Below are 22,815 nucleotides of genomic sequence, written 5' to 3' on the forward strand. Positions count from 1 at the left end.
AGATGTGAATGACACGACTGGTTTTAACTGAGGAAAAGCCATCATTAGTCTGTTCAGTGTCCTGCAGGAATATGGGTGGGATTTTGAAAGTGAGGCGTAGCTCCCTTCGGTTTTTTTAAAACCCTAGCCCTTCTGTAGCATTTGTTTAGCCCCAGTCTCCTTCTTTATATTAAAAGAAAAAGAATTATAAACTAAAATTTAGGTCAATTCCTGTGTTCTTTATGGTTACAAGAAACTGCTGTGTGAACCCTGACTTCCATGAAGTGCTGCATGTGGGAGAAAAGCTGGAGAACTGTTTTTCAACATTTGTGGCCCTGTAGACTCACTGCTTAAACCTAAGAGCTGGAGTTATTCTCCAGTTGTTGGTTGCATTAACGAAATATGTGGGAAACCCCTTATAAGCATAAGAAAAAAAGGTATTGCAGGAGGGGCATTGACAAATGACCCTTAACAGCAACTTAAACAATGATTTTGAAGTTGTTTTCGGCATTAAGCATCTGTGCACTGCCATCCAGTGGGCACCGGGGAATTGGCTCCCTGTCACCCACCTCTAATGGCCCAGTGCTGCACGGAGGTACTGCGCGTCCCTGCGCATTTTCAGTTAACGCAGGGGGACCCCCACATGGTCAGGGGTTCCTGGTGACCCCCTACTCTGTCCCAGCAAAGAGACGGGGATGGAGGAGTGACCGTACCCTGGGGATGCTGCCGGTTGTCAGCAGGTACGGCTACAGAAGCCCACAGCCCTTCACCTGCATCACCCCATCCCGGTCTGTGCAGCCCTGTGCAGGGTCGTGGCACAGCCACAAGTTATTGTTGGGTTCAGCAGAAGGCACAGGGTATCGGGAGTCTCTGAGGCAGTTACCTGTAGTTCCCTGAGCAATCCTCCTTCTGCATTTCCAACCCCCTACAAGGAGAAGCCCTGGGCAGTGGGCAGGAGTGTATTTCAGAGCTCCCTCAAAGACTGCGTCCCGATTACTTTATCAGCTGGTTTATTAAAAGGTATTTCCTCTTTCCATATAAACTCAATTGGACAAAAAGCCCAAGAGAAAGTTACATTATTCACTGTGCCAAAATACTATATGCACCTTCAGATGAATTTAGAGAGAGAGCCATCTCTGCTGAGCAGCTCAGGAGGTGGTAAGCATGAAGACTTCAGTTGCATTGTACCTGATGGTCTGTTCAGACCCTAACTTTTGCATGTTGCATACTTGCTTTCCTGCTCCGTAATTTCATTTTTAATGGCTATCACTTGTTCCTCTAGTTGTCTCAGTTGCTCTGCCTTGTCTTGTTTGGTTTGATTCAGGTCCCGAAGCTTCTTCTCCAGATCTGGAAGAGTAAGACATGCAATGCTGCTCATATTTGTTGTGTAACTAAAATCCAGAGATTAACAGCGTTTCTTTTCCCAGCAGTTTTAGAGGCAATAGGCCCATTTCAAATGAGGAATGTTATGTATGCAACTGGAGGGAAAAGTCTGACTCCTGGATTGTGAGAGAAACGTGACAGCCTTAAAGAAATTAATTTCTCAGCATGTGCTTTTGTCCATCAGTTAGGATGGGGCAGGACATGGAGCTCTTAAAGGAGTTGGCTTAAATGGAAACACTCAGAGGAACAGTGTGCCCACTGATGTGTGTAAAGCCTAGACAATTTGTGCATAATGGGCTTTGGTCTCCCTCATTTTCAGGAATGTTTCCGCTGGTCCCTGTGAAGCTACACCAGAGTAAGCATACTGTTAATGAGTCAAAACCACATTATTCACTGCCTGTTTCCAATGCACTTATTATCTGGGCATTTGGAGTGACTGGGATGCTCTTAATGCTTCTCCTCAAGGTATCTGCTCAAAGTATTTATTTGGGTCCTGTCCTGAAGAATTTGCTCCCGGGATGGAGTTTCTGCTTCTGTTTTGCTGATGTTACACAGCAAAGGTATTTTCGGACGTTGAGCCTGGGAGGATCCTAGGCCCAAGGATTCCCAGTGGAAATGCCCAGACCTTCACTACAAGCACTGCAATTACATGTACTCTTCTGTTTTGGTGACCCTCTAAACCCACCCGAGAGGCTGCGTGAGGAGCGGTGCCGCAGCAGCCGCAGTCTCCGCTACCCCTCTGCCTCCCAGCTGCAGCCCTGCAGGTCCAGGGCACATCAGCTTCAATCTCCATGGCAGTGCATGTGGGTGATGACACCAGAGTGTGGACTGACATGACCAAGGCATGTACTTGAGCCCTGCTGCCTGCTGTGGGACACAGATGTTTCTCTGCGTGTTTGAACAAGCCAGTATTTGTACCTGGTTTGTTCTGCCATTGCTCAGAGACAATGTCTGAAGGGGAACAAGTATGGACTGATGAAAACCAGCTACTCTGCAGCTCTCTGTAACACAAGCCATCACTTGGGTAATGTAAGAAAAGACAGCGCAGAGGAAAGATTTAAGGTCCAAATGCCCAAATCAAAGCTCCCAGCTAAATCTGCAGCCAGGTTTTATGCAGATTTTGCACTTGTCCTGCTTTTAAACTGTCTGAATCAAATCACTGCAAGTCTCTGTGTGGACACTTCTTAAACTGCTTATAGCAACCAATTTATGTCAGAAAAAGTGCATAAGCCAAATCAATTTAACTGCTTTTAAACTGTTTGGGTAGCTTCAAGCAGGGATTTTCACCAGTTAAATTGTTTTAAACATGATTTCAGGTGAACCTAGTCTGTTAGTGTCTGTGGGCAAGGACTTCAGTTTAATTAATGACTGTCATGATTTTCACTGCTCGCTGTGGAAGTGAGAACACCACCTGTTATTCTTTTAATTTTTTTTTCAGTCTCTTCAGCCAGTTTTTCTGCTGCTTCTTTCAGCTGCTTCACTTTTTCTAGTGTTACTTTTGGAGGTCCTCGGGCTTTTAGCTTTTCTTGAAGAATGGTGTACTTTCTTTTAATGTCAGCAAATTCCTGTAACAAAAAGCCATTACTTAGTTTAAGAGCATCTCATAATTAATCTGGTGTATCAAAGGAGATTTTTATACCCTTTTTGAATATCCTCCTTGAACCAAACTTTAAACCTCTCATTCTCTTAAATCGTAAAAAAAAATTTGTGAGTGTACATTGAACAATGCTTTGCAAAACCTGATAAAAATCAATAAAACTGCCAGTGGAGCAACGTAAAGTGTCAAGGGAGGGCGAGGATGTAAAGAAAATATGGTTTAAGATTTTTAAAGCTTATGCTGTTTTTACTTCTTTTGATAGGGCTTTTCTGTAAATTTCATTTTTGCTATGAGGCTTAATTCAAATTTGATTAATTAGTTGTAGCATCTTTTATTTATTTATTTTTTTTTTTTTTTGGCTGTACTAATATTTACTGGCTAATTCCATTCCATGCCAATTTAGTTTGCTGTTGAGTTTGCAGTTTAGATTTCTACTAGGTTTCTTATAACCTGGAAGCTTGGTCATGCTCCAAGCTTGTGCTGTGGGTACCTGGTTCTCCTTGCAATTTTAGCAAATTTCTAGCTGCCTTAATGCAGTGTCAAGAACTGGAGCTAGTGAAAAGCACCTGGCCAACCAAAAACTCCAAGTAACTCCCACAGCAGTTTTCTCTGAAGGAGAATGGCATGGGATGAATGGCCAGGCTGCTTCCATCACTCACGTATTTGAATATCTGGTTTTGTGATTTGTTCTGTTGTGTTTACTGGTGCCTATGGTGACTACGAGTCTTACACACAGTGCAAGAAAAAATGTCACGGAGTAGCCAGAGAAATGTGTATGTTTTCTTTCATTCAAGCAAACAAACAGAAGTGTCATTTGCCAGAAGCCTTAAAATAAAACAGAAATTATTCTTAACCTGTGGCTTTTTACACTGTATGGCATAAGGAAAGTGTTAACACAGTTTTGAGGAGAGCAGGGCAACACAATTACACTTCTGAATCAAAAATACTGTCAAACATGGAGGGAATCTTTTTTCCCTTAATATGTGGCAGAAAGGCTTACGTTATCAATATTCTGGGCTTGCTTGTGTGTTGCTTCTGCCCCTGCTATTGCCTTTGCAGCTTGATTCTTGTTCATCAGCATTTTTGCCTGCAGTGTGGCAATTTCATCTTCCATCTCAGACTGTTTTGCTGACAAGTCATTTAGTTCATCATTTGTCTTGTTCACTTGGTTCTCAGCCTAAAACAGAGCAATTGAAGGCTGTGGTTTCTTATGCAAGGTCCACCCAGCTTGCAGAGCATGGTAGTGAGGGAGATTAATGTCAACTGGTTACGGAGACCCTTAAACATTATGGAATCGGTGTCATATCTGCGCCACATTCTGGTTTTATTTATTTAAGTTTACATTAAGGAAACTTTGAGATGAAGTATCTTTTTCTAAAATGTATGTAGTAAAAAAAGATTTACAGTGAGATACCTGTGAGATTTGTGTTTTGATGCCTCGTATCTCTTCATTTAACTTCATGAAGGTATTTTTGGAGTGTCCTTGGGATTTCACAACATTTTTTAGTTTATTATTAATTTCATCCACAGGTGGAAGAGCTTTAGCCGCTTTGCTAAAACGGAAAAATAGAAGCGTGTGTAGTATTGTGGTGTGGAGAGCAAAGCAAGAACACGTTTCAAATGCAGCCATGCTCACATGCAGGAATGTTCCCTCCAGTCCAACAACAACTGTTAAAATTGTGGTTTGTAAGTTGGCAAAGCAAAACCTTAGTAAGGGACCTTGTGTTGGAGCACATGAGCTGCTGTATTAAAGGTGAGGCTGGATGCTGCCAGCTGCCTGGTGGTGCACTTCTAGTAAGGAAAGCTCGCTTATGGGGGAACATATTTTCTCTCTCCCCATTTTAAACCTCCCAGTGAACCAGATGTAATGATCCACTAGGTCCACCATGGAAGTACGTAGCTGCCTTGGCCTCTTTGACTCAGCAGGCAGAGGAGCCAAGAGCTGGTGGGAGCTGCCTCCTTGCAGCACGTTGGCTCCTGCAGCCCGAGCGGTCATGGCTTGTTCCTGCTGGAGCGGCCCTGTGGAAATTGCAAGCTGAAATCTGCTGTCATCTGAGCTTTCCCTCCAGTGTTACTAGGATACTGCCTGGGGTATGGAGCAGTCCTACCGTGCACAGTGCCACCCCAGCTGGACTTAGCATATCAGTACAAGAATACCCTACTCACTCAGCTTCTTGTGCTTCCACCAGCAGCGTCTGAGCTTCCTCCCTTTTTCTGTTTCTCTTACTCACATTCAGTTTGTACTTCTCACAGGGGTTCATAATGCTCCTGATTTTGCCAAGCATGCCCATGAGCTCTCGTGGAGTCCGGGGAAGGTTTATTTGCAGAACATAATTTGCCACCTTCTCAATGTCTTCTGGAGGCGCACTCTCATCTGCAACAGAAACGGAGCTGAGGGTATCCTGAAGCACTCCTTCCTCCCAGTGAAATGTAAGTGATCATTATGGCTGCCTACCCTTTGAGTTATGTGGCAGAATAAAGCTGACAGGCACAGCAAGGGGGTAAGAGAATTATCTCCAATATTTTGTAATTTAATATTATGCTTCCCGGTACTGCTGTTAGTGTTGTCAGAACTGGCTAAAATGAGGATTTGAACCCACTTTGAACTGGGTTATTAAAATTCTGATGGAGAACTGAGCCCGCGGAAGGTTTAAATCGGTGCACGGCACAGCTAGATGTGTCAGAGCCCATTTCTCCCTCGGCCCCCAGATCAAAGAAGCACTGGAGAGACTGGGCTGTGAATGGAGCTTTCCAAGCCGGCCGGTGGGTGTAATCCCTTCCCTGGAGTCGCCACAATATTGAGAAAGTGGTTCTTTCGCTGGTTAATGAGAAAGGCTAAGCTACAGAGGGAACTTGGGTCAGAGTCAGATAGGATGGGAATTTACAGTAGAAAAAATGTATTTTGACAACTCCTCTTACAAATGATCTCGTCCTAGTTCTTTGCTAAGAGGCACAGGCACACAGTTAGAGTAGTCAATGCCTTGTGAAGTCTCATCATCACTTCTGTTTTCTGCTCACTTCCCTTTATAGACAAGACTTTGGGTGATAAAACAGTTTAAACATATTAAATGTTTGTGCTAATGCTCCAAAGTAACTCACCGAGAATTAAATGGAAGACATTTACTGTGCAAACAGTAGCGCATTCCTGAGAGCTATTTTCTGTAGAAATACATTAATCTAAAACTACCATTCATGTCAATGAAGACTACAGCAGATTCAGCTGTTACAGTTCTTAAACTTCAATTTACAAAACAAAAATTCATGAAAAAATGCTTTTATAATTGTTAGTAAATGCCATGTGTCTACTAAGAAACATAAAAGAAGAGCCAAAGGTGGAATTTTCAATTGCTATCAAATAAAAATCTGATAATCTTAAGGACTTAGATGGAGTTTTGCTTCCAATTCAATTAAATAACTTAAATGTTCCCAAACAAAGGAAGTCCACTGTCCTCTGCCCTCTCTCCCATTTGGATGTAGAGGTATGAATGCCAAAGGACTGCCAACATGCAATCCTTAGAAATTTATGAGATCAGCTACATTCAAGAGATTAAAAAAATCCTACCATATTTGAACTCCTTTGATGTGCATCTGGTAAAAAAACTTAGGGTCCATTTCTTATAGCATTTTTCTGCAATCGCAAGGGTGGAAAAAGTTTTAGGGTATATATGGTTGTTTTGTTATTTTTTATGAGAGCTGTGAAGTTCTACCAGAATCCTTTGATTCCTCGAGTTACAGCTTTACAGAGACGAGAGAGCAGTATGTGTCCTAATTCCCACGCTCCCTACAGAGAGCCTCTATTTATGGGCCTGGAAGAAGGGGGTGGAATAACAATTTGAGGATGCATTGGACATGCCTGGACATTATATATTGTATGAAATTCTATTAGTAGTCCTTTACTCAGATAAACCAGGAACTGAGGGAATTACTTGCATGCTTCAAATCAAGCAAATTAATAAAAGATGAAAATCAGAAGGTAACAGATCTATTGGAAAAGTAATACAAAGTACTGTCACGTGGGAGAAAGAAGCAGTAGAAAAAAGGGATTGAAAAAGATTGCGCAGATTAGGAGGTAGGCAAGAAGTTTGATGTGTATACAGCTAGACCGTTTTCTGGCCATCTATTATGCTGGATAATAGATTATATTGGAATATATATTAAAAATTAGTAAAAAAGAACTTTGCATATTTACCTAGCAAGAAGTCTTTCACTTTTCGGATGAACTCCTTCGTGATCTCTCGGTCAACTTCAATTTGATTCTTGGCTGTCTCCAGTTGCCCATTAAATTGTGAGCCTTTCAACTTGCTGTCTTCTGCCATTTTTCTAATGCTTTCAACCTGGAAATATTATTTTTCTGGAGGTTATCTGTCATTGCTTAGCAAGTTGAGCTCTGACACAAAAATAATTTTGATCCAAGCCTTAGCTGGAATCATTTGATGTGGCTTTGAAAAGTAGTAGGAGACACCTTTGGGGAACTCCAGAAGTTGCTACATCACGGCCTTCATCTGGCCTCAAAAAAAGCCTAAATCAAGCATTTTTTTCTCTCTGCAACCACTGCTAAACCACAGCCCCTTCTGTTTCTAAAATAAGGTGCTGACTGTTATTTTCTATTGCAGTACTGCAGCACGTCAGTGATCAGATTCAGTATGGAAAAGACACGTAATTTCATTTGCCTTTTCACATTGGACTTGCTGTTAAAAATACACTTAAGAGGACACAAATAGGGAAGGTAGAGTTTCAGGCTTGTCTTTAAAAGTTACATTTTGCCATTAAATTAGTATTCTTGATAATTTAAATGAGAGCTTTAGATTAATCATTGAATTCCAACAGTATTTTGCTTTGCTGCGGGCTATGCTTTGCCTTAAGGAAATGCAGAGGTACCGCCTCTCTGTGTTCTGCGGAGGGAAGAGATTCGCCGTTTCCCCATGCAACAAGAAAAATTCTGATGTTTTTACTTCTGAAACGTCTCAAAATACTTCACTCATATTATCACAGAGCTGCCTGAGGCTTGCAAGCGCCAAAGGCAACGTCCCGGCAGCCTGGCACTCACCACCTCGGCGGATGCCTTTTGCTGCTGCCCCTGTGTCCTGGGGCCCCAGGCATGTGCCTCGATTGCTCATTTCTAAACCCGTTAGCAGAGTGTGACGTGCATTTTAAAAAGAGGAAATGGATGCCCAAGCACCCTGCAGGGACAGGACAAAGCCACAGCAGAATGACATTTCTGTTGTAAAGTGTGTTTTGCCTATAACTGTAGCAGGCATCATCTCTGGTTGTTAATAAGAACAAACCGTCTTTACTGGTGTTTTGGGATTTGTCCGTTTTGTTTCCTTGGCACATGTTGCATTGGCCACACTTTGCTTGAGTTATTTTTCACTGCTACTGTGCAGTACAGCCAACTACTTGATGCCCTTCTAAACATCACCAGGGGAGGAAAGCTTCATCTTGAAATTATTTGGAAAAATTATTTAATGGCAAACATAACAAGTAATATGAAGTTGTATAAATAGAGCTTAATGCTATGCACAGCAGTATCCCATTACAATAAGCATGGGCCATACTCAAGCTACTGACAAGTAGTGCCATTTGAATCTTTCCCAATAGAAATCTAGACAATACTAGTCTGATGCCACCAACTTCCATAGGCACAGGGCACCATGACCCGTAAGATCTTGGCAACTGTAATGAAGAGGAAGGCAGAGCTACAGCCACAGTCTCTTGGTGGGACTGGCACCTAATACTCCTGGTACTGAACCATGGTACGTCTATGGTGTTGGGACAGGGTCCATCACTACGTCACTGCTCTTTGTCCAAGGAGCAGGTGAGTTTTTGTAGATTTGTGACCTCCCAAATCTCATCCTCCATCCATTTCACTGAACAAATGTAGGTTTGATATACAGCACCTGATTCTCAGGTTCCTGTAGCTGAATAGTCGTGTTATTTAGCAACACAGCAGTCTCCTCAGCTTTCCTGAAGGCATCAGTGGAGAGAGGATGAGCTCCGCTGCAGTTTGGGCCACCGCACTGCCTGAGTCCGTGACTGTCCCGGCACAAAGCTCCCCCGCAGGCTGCTGTGACACAGGGCTGGTCTCCTGGCACACCGCAGACCTGCAATAACAAAGATGCTTATGTCAGGACTCCTCTTACACAACATGGTACCATGTCTAGCCTTCCATATAGTTTGACACAGATGTTGAGACTAAAGGCCTAGATGGGTGATCTCTTCCAGATCCAGCAGGGCTGGCTGAAGGTGCTGTCAGGTATTCACTGCCTCCCCACAGAAGGACAGAAATCCTTTCCTCTCCCATCGGCTGTGGGAGGATACATGAGCACTCCCCATCCACTCCAGGGCAAAGTTGCTCTGCTTAGTTTAAGTTGCTGATGGAGGAGGTTGGGGTTAATCTTTCTGAATTTACACTGATGTCCTCTTGAGACTAAAGAGTGCTTAAAGAGTTCCTTGTGCTGGGTCTGCCCTGGGAGCAATGGCTTCCAGAAGGGTGCTAGTAACCCTTCAGCTGAGAACTGCAGCTGAGAACTGCAGCTGTTTCTGACGTGACTGCATGTCTGTGCCAGGGAAGTGTTGTTTTCCAGATTTAAAAATGCATGTAAGCACCCTTTTAAAATAAAACCTACTAATAGCATCAAAAAAGAGATTTTTGTTTAGCTCCCATTCAAAATTCACAGTGCCTACCTTTTCATTCAAGTTTTGGATGTCGGGGCTCTTGATCATCATGAGCTGTTCCAGCACATTGCTTGCTTTTAAGGCCTGATGGCCCAATATAGTGAGCGCGTGGTTCCTGGTGTACTCTGAGTATCTTATGACAGAGGTTGTCCCACTGCTGTTCTGTTCTGCCAGCAGTGATACTTCAAAGTGTTTCCTAATGTTGCTGATGACCTCTGTAGCAACAGAAATAGGGTTTAGTATTGCCTGTATTTTGGCTGCATTTAATTCATGTATTTACTTGAATTCTGGACAAATGGTGAGTGACAGGTGATTCAGTTTGTTGTCACTGGTGTTTGATTTGGGACAGCAGGGAGGGACAGGAGCTGTCATTGCCTCAGTCAAGCTTTTTAATCCTTTACTCAGCCAGTTCCCAAAGGTTTTATTGATACTCATAAAACCTGCTAAAATAGATGCAAATACAGTGGATCCCATGTCATTCATCAGAGTCCAAGGTGCATGAGAAGCCAATGGAAGATACGAAAGTACAAAGGGGATCCCATTAATGACACAAACTGCTACTGATCTGCATTCATCAGTAGCTCATGCATTTCTGCCGTTGTTGATTTGATAAAGCTCCTGTCATTTATGCTGTTTTGAAGTTTAGGCAGGAGAACTGTTTCTGCCAGTTGTAAAACCTATGAAATGATCAGCTGTCTGATTGTGAGTCAAGAAAGCATTTGTCCTGTCTGTTCAGCATAGCACCCAAAAGTTAAATGGTCTGCTGAACTGAGGCCAAAATTTAGATTACAAATGGGAATTTATGAGTTTTCTTTGGCTCTGGAAAATCCAATTTCAGGGTTGATGCATTAAAAAAAAAGGCATTTCCATGATAAGCTTGTAGGCCAGGCAAAAAATACTTTCCAGCAAGAGCCTTTCTTGTTTGCTTAGTGTAAGCTTTCCCTTAGGCAGCTTAGTGTAAGCTTTCCCTCAAAAGGGTTGGAGAATATTACATTTTTTGCAGATTAATAGCCTTAAGGAAAGGACTCAGACCTTTTGCAAAACACGTAATTTAAAGCTGCTGCTGTTGAGGCTTCCCAGATCTCCAGAGAACCCAAAGTTGTCCCCAAATCCCCAGGCAGAAATATGTGTTGGCAGTGAAGAAGCATTAGATTAACATCCTTCTGTGCTGGTAACTGACTCAGTTACTAGTTGAAGTCAATGACAAGGCACTCGTCAAGTCCTGCGTGCTTTGAATCAGGCTGTAAAGCCCTTGGCCTTGCTTTGATTGAAGCTGAACAATGTTTAGTTATCGTGTGGAACTAGGGCTATTTATTTTATCTTGTAACTCTTGGAAACAATGTACAGTTTAAAGTTAGCTCCTAATACGAAATACCTGGCGAGAGGCTGCGTAACTCCGTATCTAAGCCAGAGACTGTTTTCTGTGCAACAGTTCCATCGCAGGAATATTTTACAGTGGTTTAGCTCTCCATTAAGTGGCCCAAATGTGTTTTTCATGCTTGGTTTGTGATGGAGCTGTAGAGCTTCCAAGTTCCTTTACGCTAAACACAGCGTCTTCGCACAGGCTTGATTTACAGCCTAGGAAGCCATACTCACTGCATTACCATACCACAGTGGCTGCAAAGCCAGGGGCCAAGGCTGGAAAGCCATAATTTAATGAGATCTCATAAACTGCAAACATTCTTATAAGGACACTTGTGTCTTGTTTTTTCCAGTTATTTTATTTCATCATTAGATATTGACATTTCCAGGTCAGCCGGCTGAATGTATGCCTGTGAGGAAGTCTGAGTCCTGAATTCTTGTTCACTTGATCCTCTGCAAAGAGAGGTAGGTAGGAGCCCGTTCCCCACGTGTGTCTAGAGCACAAGTGCCAAATGTAGCCCTGATGGGGTACATGGCCATATCCTGCTCTACCCTACTGGCCTGGGCCAGCAAAAGAGAGAGGAAAAAGCAGACAGAGCCATACCTAGGATATGCTGCTGGTCCTGAAATGAAGATGGGGTGAAGGAGCCAGGCTTTCTCCCGGGTATCAGAAAAGCTGGTTATCTTGAGGGAAATGTTGTTTCTGTGCTGTTAGATGCTTGGTAGCAAGACGAATTAATATTTGTGGCCCTGACCAGAAATTCAGCCTGAATTCAAGGTCTTCCCCTCCCTACACCCCCATGTGCTTTTTATAGGGCTGTTTGTCCCTCTCTTGAGGCCGAAAGACAAAGTGGGTTTGGAATGTAACCAGACAGCACCATGGATGCTTCAGCTGTGCATCCACTGACCTCCCTGGGATTTATTGTTTCTTTGCCTTCCTGCCTTTCTCAGAGTCTGCACAAGACTCGGTTGAATTGGGAAGCGCAGCCTGGGAGAGAGCTGTGCTGACCGTGCGGGGACCTGAGCGGAAGAGCCGGCGCTGGGGACACTGCCAAGTACAACAGCGCAGGGGAGCCCTAAATCTTAATTAATCCCTCTTTTCCCCTCTTCCTTTCCCTCAGCTTTGTATTCTGTTGACTTTTCCTTCTTTTTTTTCAATCTTGTGTAGGCCAGTCTTTTTCTCACCTGAACAAAACGCAGAGGAACTGTAAATGGGAGTGCATTGCCTGTAGCTTATGTCTTCTGTGGTGTGCACCTTATCTTCTGGGGGTTCATATCTTGGAAGCCATCTCTTTGGAGAGTGTACTGCTGACAGTCTCCTGCCACTGTGGATGATCTAGCATCTGTTCGAGATCCCCAACTGATACATCCCCATCTATCTCCAGAAACCAGTCTGTGACATTGTCATTACTGCGATTAGCAGCTGATGGAGACTATACTTAGCTCAAGCACAGACAGTGTAATTCTTTCAAAAATGGCAAGGAACTCAGTTCTGACTTTACATTTTTTGATGATGGAGAGCTAGTTCCTTACCACATAAAGTCATGTATTTTCCCATGGGAACACGAAGAAGTTGCACTATGACTCTCTGCTTTAATTAAACAAACCATTGCTGTACAACATTCTTTAAGTATTGCTAAGAGCAAGAGGAGTCAGAAGTGGGGGAAAAAACCTTTCCTGTTCTACTGTATGATCTGTGGGTCTATACGGTGAAACTGGGTGGCTTTTAAATCCTGATGTAAACATTGGGATTCATGACACTTCTGACCGATGTGACCCTGGCGCATGTGTCTGAAATTTAAGATCCTGGAAAACTTGGCATTTTAAGATAAAAGGCAGTTTGGAAAGTCAATATAAAATGTTGTTAGTGTTTACATTTTTGCACTACCACAGGAAGCTAAAATCTAGGGATCTTTGAAATGTTGTATGGTTCGATGGTGAGAAAAACATTCTGAAATTTCATGGAAAATGTTCACCTATTTCAATTAATTGCCTTACCTTTGAGGTTCAAGTAATGAAAACTTCGATGCAGACGTATTTTCTGTTGTAGAAGTTCATACACTAGGTCAGCTTCTTCCCCAGTGTCTTCTATGTTCTTGTTAAGGTCAGGAAACTCATACAGCGTACTGTGAAGGGGATCCATTTGGGCAACTTTTTGTCTGAAAGGGAAATGGCAGTTATGCAGAAGTCAGACCGGATTGTTCTTTAACTAGAACTGAGATACACAATATTTTAGAGGACAAGAGCTAAATTTCTAAATGAGCAGAAACATTTACTTGTAATGGCTTATTTAGAAAATCCTTAGGATGAACTGGAAAATTCCAGCATTTAAGTATATGCCTGTGGGGGACAGATAATATATATAAGGATTATCTTGTTCACAGATCTGTTGAAAACAGTGACTTAATAGTCCAGCATCTGTGTGCTGATCAGAAGTGGGACTTGATGTGTAGGGACGGCTGGTGGAGCCTGCGGGAAGACTGCTTTCTCAGCGAAGGGATTTTTTCAGGAGTAGCTGAGCCCTTACTGAACATAGGCCTGAAAATCCTTGATGCCTGAGAGGGCCTTCAGTGAAAGAACAGGATGTCTCAAAATTCTTTCAGTTTCAGAAATGGCATCTTCAAAGGCTTTGAAGCGCATGTCACAGCTGGGCATTCGTCCTCCTTTATCTTCAAGATTTGCAGCAAACCTCATTAACCCCTGAACAGTGTGAGCAAGGGCAGTAATTTCAATGTCCCACTGATCAAAACAAAGATGACACTGACGGCAAGAGGGAAAGTCTTTCTCAAAGCCGCGGCCACACTGGTCACAGAACCGACCGGTGACGCCAGCGCGGCAGTTACATGCGCCGGTGGCTTTGTCACACTTGGGCTGGCTGGTTCCCTCCGGGTTACACTCACACGCTGCAAGAAAGGGACAGCAAGTTACATCCAGTTGTTCCTTTTCCATGGAATTAACACATGCAAAAGGTACAATTGTGCATTTCAAGACAATAAAAGCAAACTGGTGTTTGAGTTAGAGCAAAGTGGACTGCCTGGCTAATGGCTCTTCTTCATCTCTAACTTCCATGGTCCCATCATAACCGTAGAAGGAACAATATAGATAAATAATATAAACACTTTTATCCATCTCATACACACAAATGTATGAAAGCCTGTTTCTCTAAATGTATGTCCCATCTCCCCTATGAATATAAAAGGTAAACATTTCTTTTGAGGCAGTTTCTAATCCAGTTGTCCCCACTTAGTAATACTTACAAATGCAATGTGTCTGGGGATTGCCAAAGTAATTTTCTCCACATTCATCGCAACATCTTCCGCTGTAACCTAGCTTACATGGACACTGGCCTGTAAGCTGTAAAGACAGTTAGGATTAAATAACTTCCTGCAGAGTCATGTGGCTGGATATACATTATTTACTGGGTTTCTTTTTCTCCCTGTGACTTATGTCATATAGCTGTATGGGGACTCCAGTGACACTGCTTGCCCATGGTCTTTGAACACCATGGTTTACACAGTATTGGCCCACCTTTCTCATCTTCCTCGTGAAGGTTGTGAAAACAAAACGGACTTTGAGAGGTGGTTTTACTGTACTAATATGAAAGATTTTCCATGTTCCGGTCTACAGATCCTCTTTGAGAACTCATCCACTGACTATGATCTGAGAGAAGATTCTTTTCCTTTGCAAAACAGATTAATTTCTTAGTTTTGCTGGAGCAAAGTATTCATCTTAACATTTCAACTTCTAACTACATGATATATTAACTGTAACTGAAAACCTCGAGGGTACAGTATGCACGTTGCCCTAGAAAATTTATTTTGGAATTCAGCTAATAAATTAAACTGCAGGGAATTACAGCTCTGATAACTGGTACAGCTCAGAAAAGCAGTAGTAGTTCTTTGAGGTTAAGAGCTACTTTTGCTAGGAAAAATAATAAATCCACTAAATAAACTGGAACAAACAGAAAGCATATTGAAAGGAAAATGTGAAAGAACAGCAAGAGCTTGGGATAAGCTCCTAGTGCTCTGAAGTCAATAGCAAAATTGCTGTTGACTCCATGGGATGACGATTTCACCTCTCTATTCTGAAATGCTGCTTTATTTTTTCTACATTCTAGCCCTAAAAAGTAGGAATCCCACAGGAATTAAACATGAGAAAAGGTACTCTAGCAGTCTGATAGATGAGGCATGATTAATGTAATGGCCACAGCTGCTACTTTATGAAAATAAACACTTAAAAATATACTCATCAGACTCTTGGGTCCAAGCCTGGACTTCCTTCTTCCCTATACATATACTTACAGGGCAGTTTTTTCCTATGTGACATTTTCTTACAAAGTATTTCTAAGATCCACTTGACAAAGAAACACACAGGCAAAGAGAAATTGCTTACAAGCAGAGCCACATTATCAGAACAGCACGTTTGATATAATAATTCAAAGTGTGATCGCACCAACTGAAAACTTCCAAAGACTTCTTGTTTTCAGGGACCACGACAAAAAACTATCCTCATTTATAAGAGGGTCCCCACTGTGCCATGCCAAAACACCACCATCCCAGTTCCTGGAAAGCAGAGTAATTTTCTTGCCTGGTTGCACTGGTTGCTTTGGGAGTTTTTTGGATCACAGTCACAGATCTGACATCCTTTTCCACTAGCCAGGTCCCAGTAGCCAGAGGCACACTGGTTGCATGTTGTGCCCACCACATTGGGCAGGCAAGGGCAAGCTCCCGTGGCTGGGTCACACAGACAGGCTGCATCCCTCCCTGGGCACATGGCAGGGCGAACACCCGCCGGATTGCATGTGCACTCTGGAAAAAGAAGGACAGTTACTACAGCAGATGATAATATAGGCAGCTGATGGAAAATCAGAGCTGTATATAAAGCCCATGCTGTAGGTTTACTTCTAGTAATCTTGAACACATTTTTAATCTCATACATTTTACCTATCTCTCTGTAATAGCTTATATATCGCTTTGAGCAAAGTTACGGGGAACGTTCAGTACTTTTAATACAGGCACAAAAAATGAAGGCATAGTGAATTTTGAATCTTGTTAGAATGAAATGTTAAATATGCTGGGTAAGGAGAAGCTGATTTACAGTAGGCACTATCCAGCGTGGGAAACCCCAGTAAGCCAAGTGAGATAAGAAGCCTTCCTTGTGAGGAGCCAAAAGTTCTTGCTTAACCATTTCTAACGGACATCTTCCAAGAATGAACAAGGAATGGGCTTGAACTGTATTTTAGAGATTCCCAGAAAAAGAGTTTCTTGCAAATACCTATAATTGTCTGGCCTGTAGAAATTAGACCCTCAATCAGACACATTTGTGAAAATAGTCTTTGAGAAACTTTGGGAAGAAACTTATGCCTTGCTTTTTCTTACACTCCTGCCTTTCTGTTAAAAGTGCTGAGTTATTGACAGTGTCCTCATGGAATCTTATTAAATTGCTTGAACAGTCTCATTCTAGCCACTTAATGAAAACAACTGGTAACGCAGGGAGCTCAGCAAGGGATCGGCTGGTTAACTGAGCATTGCTTAGTTGGCATCAACCAGCAACATGGACAAACAATTATCTTTGATTCCTTTACTTTTGATTCCTTCCTGAATGGGCTGAATGCACATTAATTTTTCTAACAGAGAGTACTGATTTCATTTCACAAATGAGTATTTCCTAGGAGTGATATTCGGAATGAGATTTAGTGAGACTTGGATGACAAAGAATTTAATAGATGTCGTATTAACAGTTATTTGTATCACTGGATAGAAATATATTTGTTATTCTCATATTCTGCTTCATTGATCTGCTTTAGTTTTACTGTCCTTCCAAGGGCTAACCTCTCCCTATAGCCTAATTTCTTTAAAATTTTCTTGGTAGTAATACACAGTTGCAGTGCTGTTGCTTACTTACTTCGACAGTTTTGATCAAGGGCTGAGCCAAAATACCCTGGTTTGCAGAACTGGCAGTTTGCTCCATGGGTGTTGTGTAAACACTTGGTGCATTCCCCGGTGACCCTGCTGCAGGACTCTGGGTCTGTCACATCAATGTTGTTATTGCAGGGACATGGTGCACAGTCAAGCCCAGGGCTGCCTGGGTTTTTGTAGAACCCACTAGGACACTCGTCACACTGACTGCCTGTCGGAGAGGAAGGTAAAAATATTTGCTGGCTGATGGGAATTCAAGTGAAATGTAATTTCCAGTAATACCGTTAAAAGATTCAGACTGTCTGTTCAAATGCAGGCTTCCAATGGAAAATATCCACCTGTTTGAGACTGTTGCCCTTTAATCCTATGTTCAGTTTAAATTACATCTCCCACACTGAAATCTGGTGGAAATGCACTCTCCTCATCCCAAGTTGTTTTTACCAAGGAAGTCCTTTCAGTAGGAGTAAATAGGTAACACCTCCAAACGTCTTTTTCCAGGAAAGTCCTTTCAATGGCAGTAGTCAGGGTTGGGCCATATTTGCAGGATTTTCCCTAGGGCCTTCACCCCGACAACATCATGGGAAGGTGTGGGGTGCCCTTTCCCGGAGCAACTGAGAGCCCGGCAGACCTGCCCTCCTTTCCGTAACCCAGTGGAGGATCGCCAGGAGGTCAGACAAGCTCTGGGATGCTCTGTCCTTGCTTGCTGGCATTGCAGTTACTTCTGCACACCATCCCAATGCCCACCTTGATTGAGGTGCTACCTCTCTGCATCTCAGAAACCTTTCTGTGCAGGCTGGTGTTGCTGGCACCTCATCCACTGGCTCATCCTCAACCAAGGACTCTGCTCCTTTGCTGTGGTTCCCAGGACCAGAGCCTTTCCAGGTCTCCGAGGAAGTGATCCCAGTGCCACAGAGGTGACCAAGAGCCTTGCCGGGAAGGACCAGGAGGAAGAAAGCCCAGAACTGAGGACTGCGGTGGTTTGTGAGGACAGAAGTCCCCTGGGTAAGTACCAACAAGGATCATTTTGGCCCTACAGCAATTACTCAGGCAAAACTGCTCTTGACTTATAAAGGAACCTGGCCTAAGTAAAGATGACAGCATTGGTTTAGTTTTTGGCAGTGTTTCTCATTAGGGTTTGCTTCCATCACTGGAGATCTTTCTAATGGCCAGGGGAAGGGAAATATTTGCAGTTTTTCCCTGCAGAAATTCAAGCTAGGTCAACAGGATCTTAGGAAGCAAGGCACCAGTTTGCTGCAAAAATATCTGTATTTGAGACAGCTGAGAATGGAAACCTCATTTCTAAAGTGACCATTTGAATGGCGAAACAGTCACTTTTGGGCATAACATCAAAGCAAGATTCTTCCCTATGAGGAAAGATTTTCTCTGATTAGGAAATGTTATCAGCTTTTTTTGGTGCCCTGTTCTTTCCAATTTGGTCTTCCAAAACTTGTTTTTCAGAGGCAACAAGCAACTGCAGTTCTCCCCCCGCCTCTCCCCACCAGGTTAATGTAGGGCCCCTGGAAAGGAGGAGGTTTCCAGAGAGTGCCATCAGATTAATTATCTGTATCCACGTAGGTGAATCCCTTTTTCAAACACTAATTGCACAATTCCCACTCTTCTCAGTCAGGACTTCCACACCTAATTTCAGTAAATTTGGGTGTTAACTTTTAAAATCTATTTTATTACCATTATCTCACTTGTCATTTCTGAAGAGAGGATGGGTGGAAGATGGTCATTTTTATCTCTTACATTAATTTTAATAGAATCAAAACCAGTCCTTATTTTGCTTCGTACCTGAATATCCCTCGAGACAGTTGCAGACTAGTTGTGCAGACTGGGAGTCCTGGTAACAGGAATGTGCAAAATACGTATTGCTTGTAGGTGCCCCTGGGCACATGCATGGGCGGCAGGGCTCTCCGTTCAGAGGGGTTCCATAATAGCCGTCCATGCACCTGTCAAAGCAGTCAACACAAAGCAATAGGAATTGTCAAGTGCTCCTTTCAGTCCCTGCAGGTGAATCAATTTATATGTATGTATAATTAATTTAACATTCCAGGTCATTGCAATGCTATCCCCATTAATTGGTACAGATATATCCAGTTTCCAAAGTGTTCTAAAATGGAAAATCAGAGCTGCATTCCCAAAATCTGGAGCAAAAAGAAAAAAACACGTTTTCTTTTCAAGGAATATTTCTGAAGATTTTTACCTACTCTGGAACAATTTTAATCTAAATTATAATATGTACATATGACATATCACACATGCTCTGCGTAGACAGCTAAAAGCTGCCATGTAAAAATTCTGTATATTCACCTATCACCACATACATTCATCTGTTTCCATACACACACACAAAGAGTGGTTGGCATGACATTAGAAAGTCCTGGCATGGGCAAAAAAGCAACGATTCATACCCAGGACTCAGAGAATATTGCATATTTTAGATGCAGCATATGTATTGAAATCAGCTGTGCTCTGACATGTTCTGCAAACCCGGGGTGACAGCTGTTTCGAGGCGGTGGTGGCTGCGCTGTTACCCAGACAGGCGGGGGGCTTTAGGGGCTCCCTGGGGGCTCAGCCACCCCCACCACCCTGCCTGCCACCGCCTCCTCTGCTTCCCGGCCCCCCATGGCTCGGCAGCTGCGGCAACGCAGTGGCTTCTGAAGCATCCTCAGTCTTTGATCTGCTTTACTACGGCAAATGGGAACACAGTTCTCTGTATGGATACAAGCCACGCTAAGAGTCACAGTTTTGGTTGTTCGATTATCCTCGCCCTGGGGTCTGGAGCTCCTGCAGAGGCACAGGGCAACAAGTATTTCAGTCTCCCATTTTTAATCTATTTGCCACCTACAAGCACAGTAGCCAAAGGCTGTATCATTCAAAAGCACTGCAAGAAAAGCTCAATAGGTTTCATGGGGAAATCCTCTTAAAAGTGAATGATAAGGTACAATCCAGCCAAACTAAACAAAACAGCTAACGAATTTAATTCTGACATCCGTGTTGAACTCTGATACTGCTGCCAGTGTATAGACTAAAAAAGAGGAGCACTGTTTTGAATGGAGCTGGAACACGTGGGAAAAGTAATTTGCTGGTCATATGGAAATAATACGAACCAGCAAACAGGGCATGTTTATTTAAGCTCCTCAGAGATAACTGCAGGTATTAAAATGAGTATTCAGCACGAGGTTAGCCTTTTGGCAATTTAAAAGCTGGCAGGAGTCAGTGTATCTCATACGCAGCGCTTTGCACATGTCTCCAAGCACGTGGTGCCATGGCACCCATGTCTCAAATGCCTTCTTGCAGGGAGCCCGCCACAATGCTACATGCATGCCATGCCCGCAGTCCTTGCACAGGCATTTCATGCACCTTCCCACATGCATTTGCCAAACGAATAGGTACTTGCCATTCAGCAGCTTGGCGCAGTTTAATCCCGGGTTTAGGTATGCATTTCCAGTTAAGGTCATTGATGCATTCAGGGAGATGTAGGTGGGACCCCAGCTACACAGGCGTTTCAGAGAGCACCAGTGTTTGGGTGACTTTGCAGCGCTGCCCATCAACTTACCTTTCACAGTGGCTTCCAGCTGTAAACCCGCGGCAGTTCAGGCAGACTCCAGTCACTGGGTCACAAAGCTCCGCGTAGCCATTACACAGGCAAGGACGGCAGTGGGGAAATCCAAAATACCCAGCCAGACATCGGCTGCAGCGCTGACCATCCACCTCTCGGCGGCAGGAGCACTGCCCCGTCACCTGGTCGCACAGCGTGCTCAGCGAGCCTTGCGGGTGGCACTCGCATGCTGGAAAACACCAAAAGCAAAGCTGTGTCCTGAACATATTCCCACTAACCCCTCTCTTTGCTGACATTGCTCGAAGGCAGTGCGAGCAGCAGGGATGGAAAATTCGTTATTTGTGGAAACATTTTTTGTATTGCTTCACACATAATCATGGATTTAAAGCCCTAAAAAGTTGGGGTATGCATGAAGAGCCAGATACTGGTACTGGTGCTGGCTGCCAAGTACTCACCGTAGCAGCCGTGGAAGCCGAAGCCGTAGCTGCCCGCAGAGCAGGTGTCGCAGCAGCGTCCCACAACGTTGGCTTTGCACTGACACTGGCCTCCCAGTTTACTGCAGCTGGCATTCAGCGACCCTTGGGGATTGCACTTACATGCTGCCAAGGGGAAAGAAAATCAAAACAGGTTTGGTCATAAAGGAGTATGACTGCTCTTGTAAACTTGCAGGTTTTACACTTAAAAATAGGAAGGAAAGAGCTTGATTACTCTCATCAGGGGTTCACTAACCACTGATGGCCATGGCTTGGATTATTTGATGCTGTAGCATCGAAGGTGATGGTGTTCAGGCACCAGCACAAGTCTCGGTGTTGGAGCTGCCACATTCAGGGCACTGCCTTCAGCACATATTTGGGATAGGACAGAAGAGGGTGTAGAAAAATGTAGATCCAAAATGGAGATATCCTGAAGTCTAGAAGGGTTTGATATAAATCTATGCCTAACTGCAGCACTGGACATAACCTGCAAGCAGTACTTAGACAGCCTGCATCTGTGTATTGTTTGCTGCTTTCTGGACACCTTGGACTAACTTGTTGAGTGAAGCTGGTCTGCTAACTCACACAGGATGTTTGTCCAGGATGCTCAGATGCCAGCGCCACAAAGCCAAAGTGCCATGTTTCATTGGGAGAATCCCATCACTATGGGAATCGGGCTAATGGGGAGTCAGCATAGCCCAAACTTAAATGAGGGGGGTCTGGGGCTGCATAGCCATGACCACATCAGATGATGCGTGAGTGAGGCATCAGTCCTTCTAAAAATAGCCCAAACCAAGGAGATGATATCAGGTCCATTGGAAGCAAGGCTTCCTGAAAGGAGCTGGCCACCAAAGTTGTCCGGAAAGGACCCTCCTGTTACTGGAAGTGCAGAGAAGCTCCATTTCTCTGGGCCCAACACCAGGAAGTCTCCTGAGCCACCGAGCCGAGCTGTCCTTTCCGCGGTGGGTCCAGGAGACTGCCTGGGGCTTCAAACCCCAACTGCCACTGCCCTCTTGCTGGGACACCACCCAGGTTTTCTTGGTGAATCTCTTCCAGTCCATCAGCTTGTGAGCCATCATGCCTGGAGTCCTACCAGGGCATCCAGCTGGCCTGCAGCGTCCAGGGAGAAGGCTTAAAAACTCCTCTGTCATTTTACAGCAGCCAGAAAAGTAGGAAAGTTACTGCTTTTGCCATCTGGTGAAGCTGCATCTGATTAAAATGCTCTTCAGAAGACACACAAGCACTGCCATGGTCCCTGTCACGCTGCTCCATGAAGCTCATCAGGTGTGATCGACGCCGAGAGCCATGCCACCAAAAGCACACTCCGGGTTTTGCGGGACATATCCTGCACATCCATACATACCACGTGCTGACTGGCTTCGGTTACCTACACCACCGTGGGCTGAGAGCTCTCCAGTCAACATATCCTACAAACTCAGAGGAAAACCAGTAACTGTCCGAAAGAGCTGCCTGTGCAGGTTGCTCCTTACCCACAGCGCCGTTGTGAATACGGGCTGACATGCTCGCTATGAGCCGTGCGCACACTTCGGGCAGGACGTGAGGTCCAACTTCTGATGCAATTTCAATACAGTGATACTTCTGGTACTCATCTAAATCCTTTTCACTGCATAAGTTCTCCACGGAACTGATTCTGGGAATAAGTCCAAGCTTTGGTGTTAAGAGGGAAAAGAAAATATTTTTGCTTAGATATACTGAAAACCAGAATTTCCCACATTCTCTTACTGTGCTCCGCATTGCAAGGACAGAGGCCTAGAGCACCGCGTTTCCAAATCTGCCGTTGTGCTGCTCAGTCATCTAAATTCACATTTATTCTGAAGGTCTAGACATTCCCCGAGTTCTTCA

At 43.8% G+C, this 22,815-nt stretch overlaps 1 protein-coding gene across 1 annotated transcript in view; it reads right to left on the reverse strand.

Annotated features, from left to right (window-relative positions):
• Window positions 1–1,085: 1,085 nt before the first annotated feature.
• The window catches only part of LAMB4 (laminin subunit beta 4), a 42,063-nt gene continuing 20,333 nt past the window's right edge, over window positions 1,086–22,815 (reverse strand). The window contains exons 17-33 of the mRNA XM_072859792.1: window positions 22,443–22,620; window positions 20,935–21,078; window positions 20,477–20,708; window positions 18,709–18,866; window positions 16,901–17,125; window positions 15,584–15,804; window positions 14,254–14,350; window positions 13,524–13,899; window positions 12,995–13,155; window positions 9,644–9,849; window positions 8,857–9,060; window positions 7,149–7,293; window positions 5,126–5,333; window positions 4,374–4,512; window positions 3,960–4,136; window positions 2,774–2,927; window positions 1,086–1,326 (exon numbers count right to left, since the gene is read on the reverse strand). Coding sequence (XP_072715893.1) covers window positions 1,187–1,326; window positions 2,774–2,927; window positions 3,960–4,136; window positions 4,374–4,512; window positions 5,126–5,333; window positions 7,149–7,293; window positions 8,857–9,060; window positions 9,644–9,849; window positions 12,995–13,155; window positions 13,524–13,899; window positions 14,254–14,350; window positions 15,584–15,804; window positions 16,901–17,125; window positions 18,709–18,866; window positions 20,477–20,708; window positions 20,935–21,078; window positions 22,443–22,620 — 3,165 coding nt within the window. The 3' untranslated portion in view covers window positions 1,086–1,186. The remainder of the gene's footprint in view (window positions 1,327–2,773; window positions 2,928–3,959; window positions 4,137–4,373; window positions 4,513–5,125; window positions 5,334–7,148; window positions 7,294–8,856; window positions 9,061–9,643; window positions 9,850–12,994; window positions 13,156–13,523; window positions 13,900–14,253; window positions 14,351–15,583; window positions 15,805–16,900; window positions 17,126–18,708; window positions 18,867–20,476; window positions 20,709–20,934; window positions 21,079–22,442; window positions 22,621–22,815) is intronic.

This window comes from Ciconia boyciana, chromosome 1 (genome assembly GCF_034638445.1).
Source record: "Ciconia boyciana chromosome 1, ASM3463844v1, whole genome shotgun sequence".
Taxonomy (NCBI): Eukaryota; Metazoa; Chordata; class Aves; order Ciconiiformes; family Ciconiidae; genus Ciconia; species Ciconia boyciana.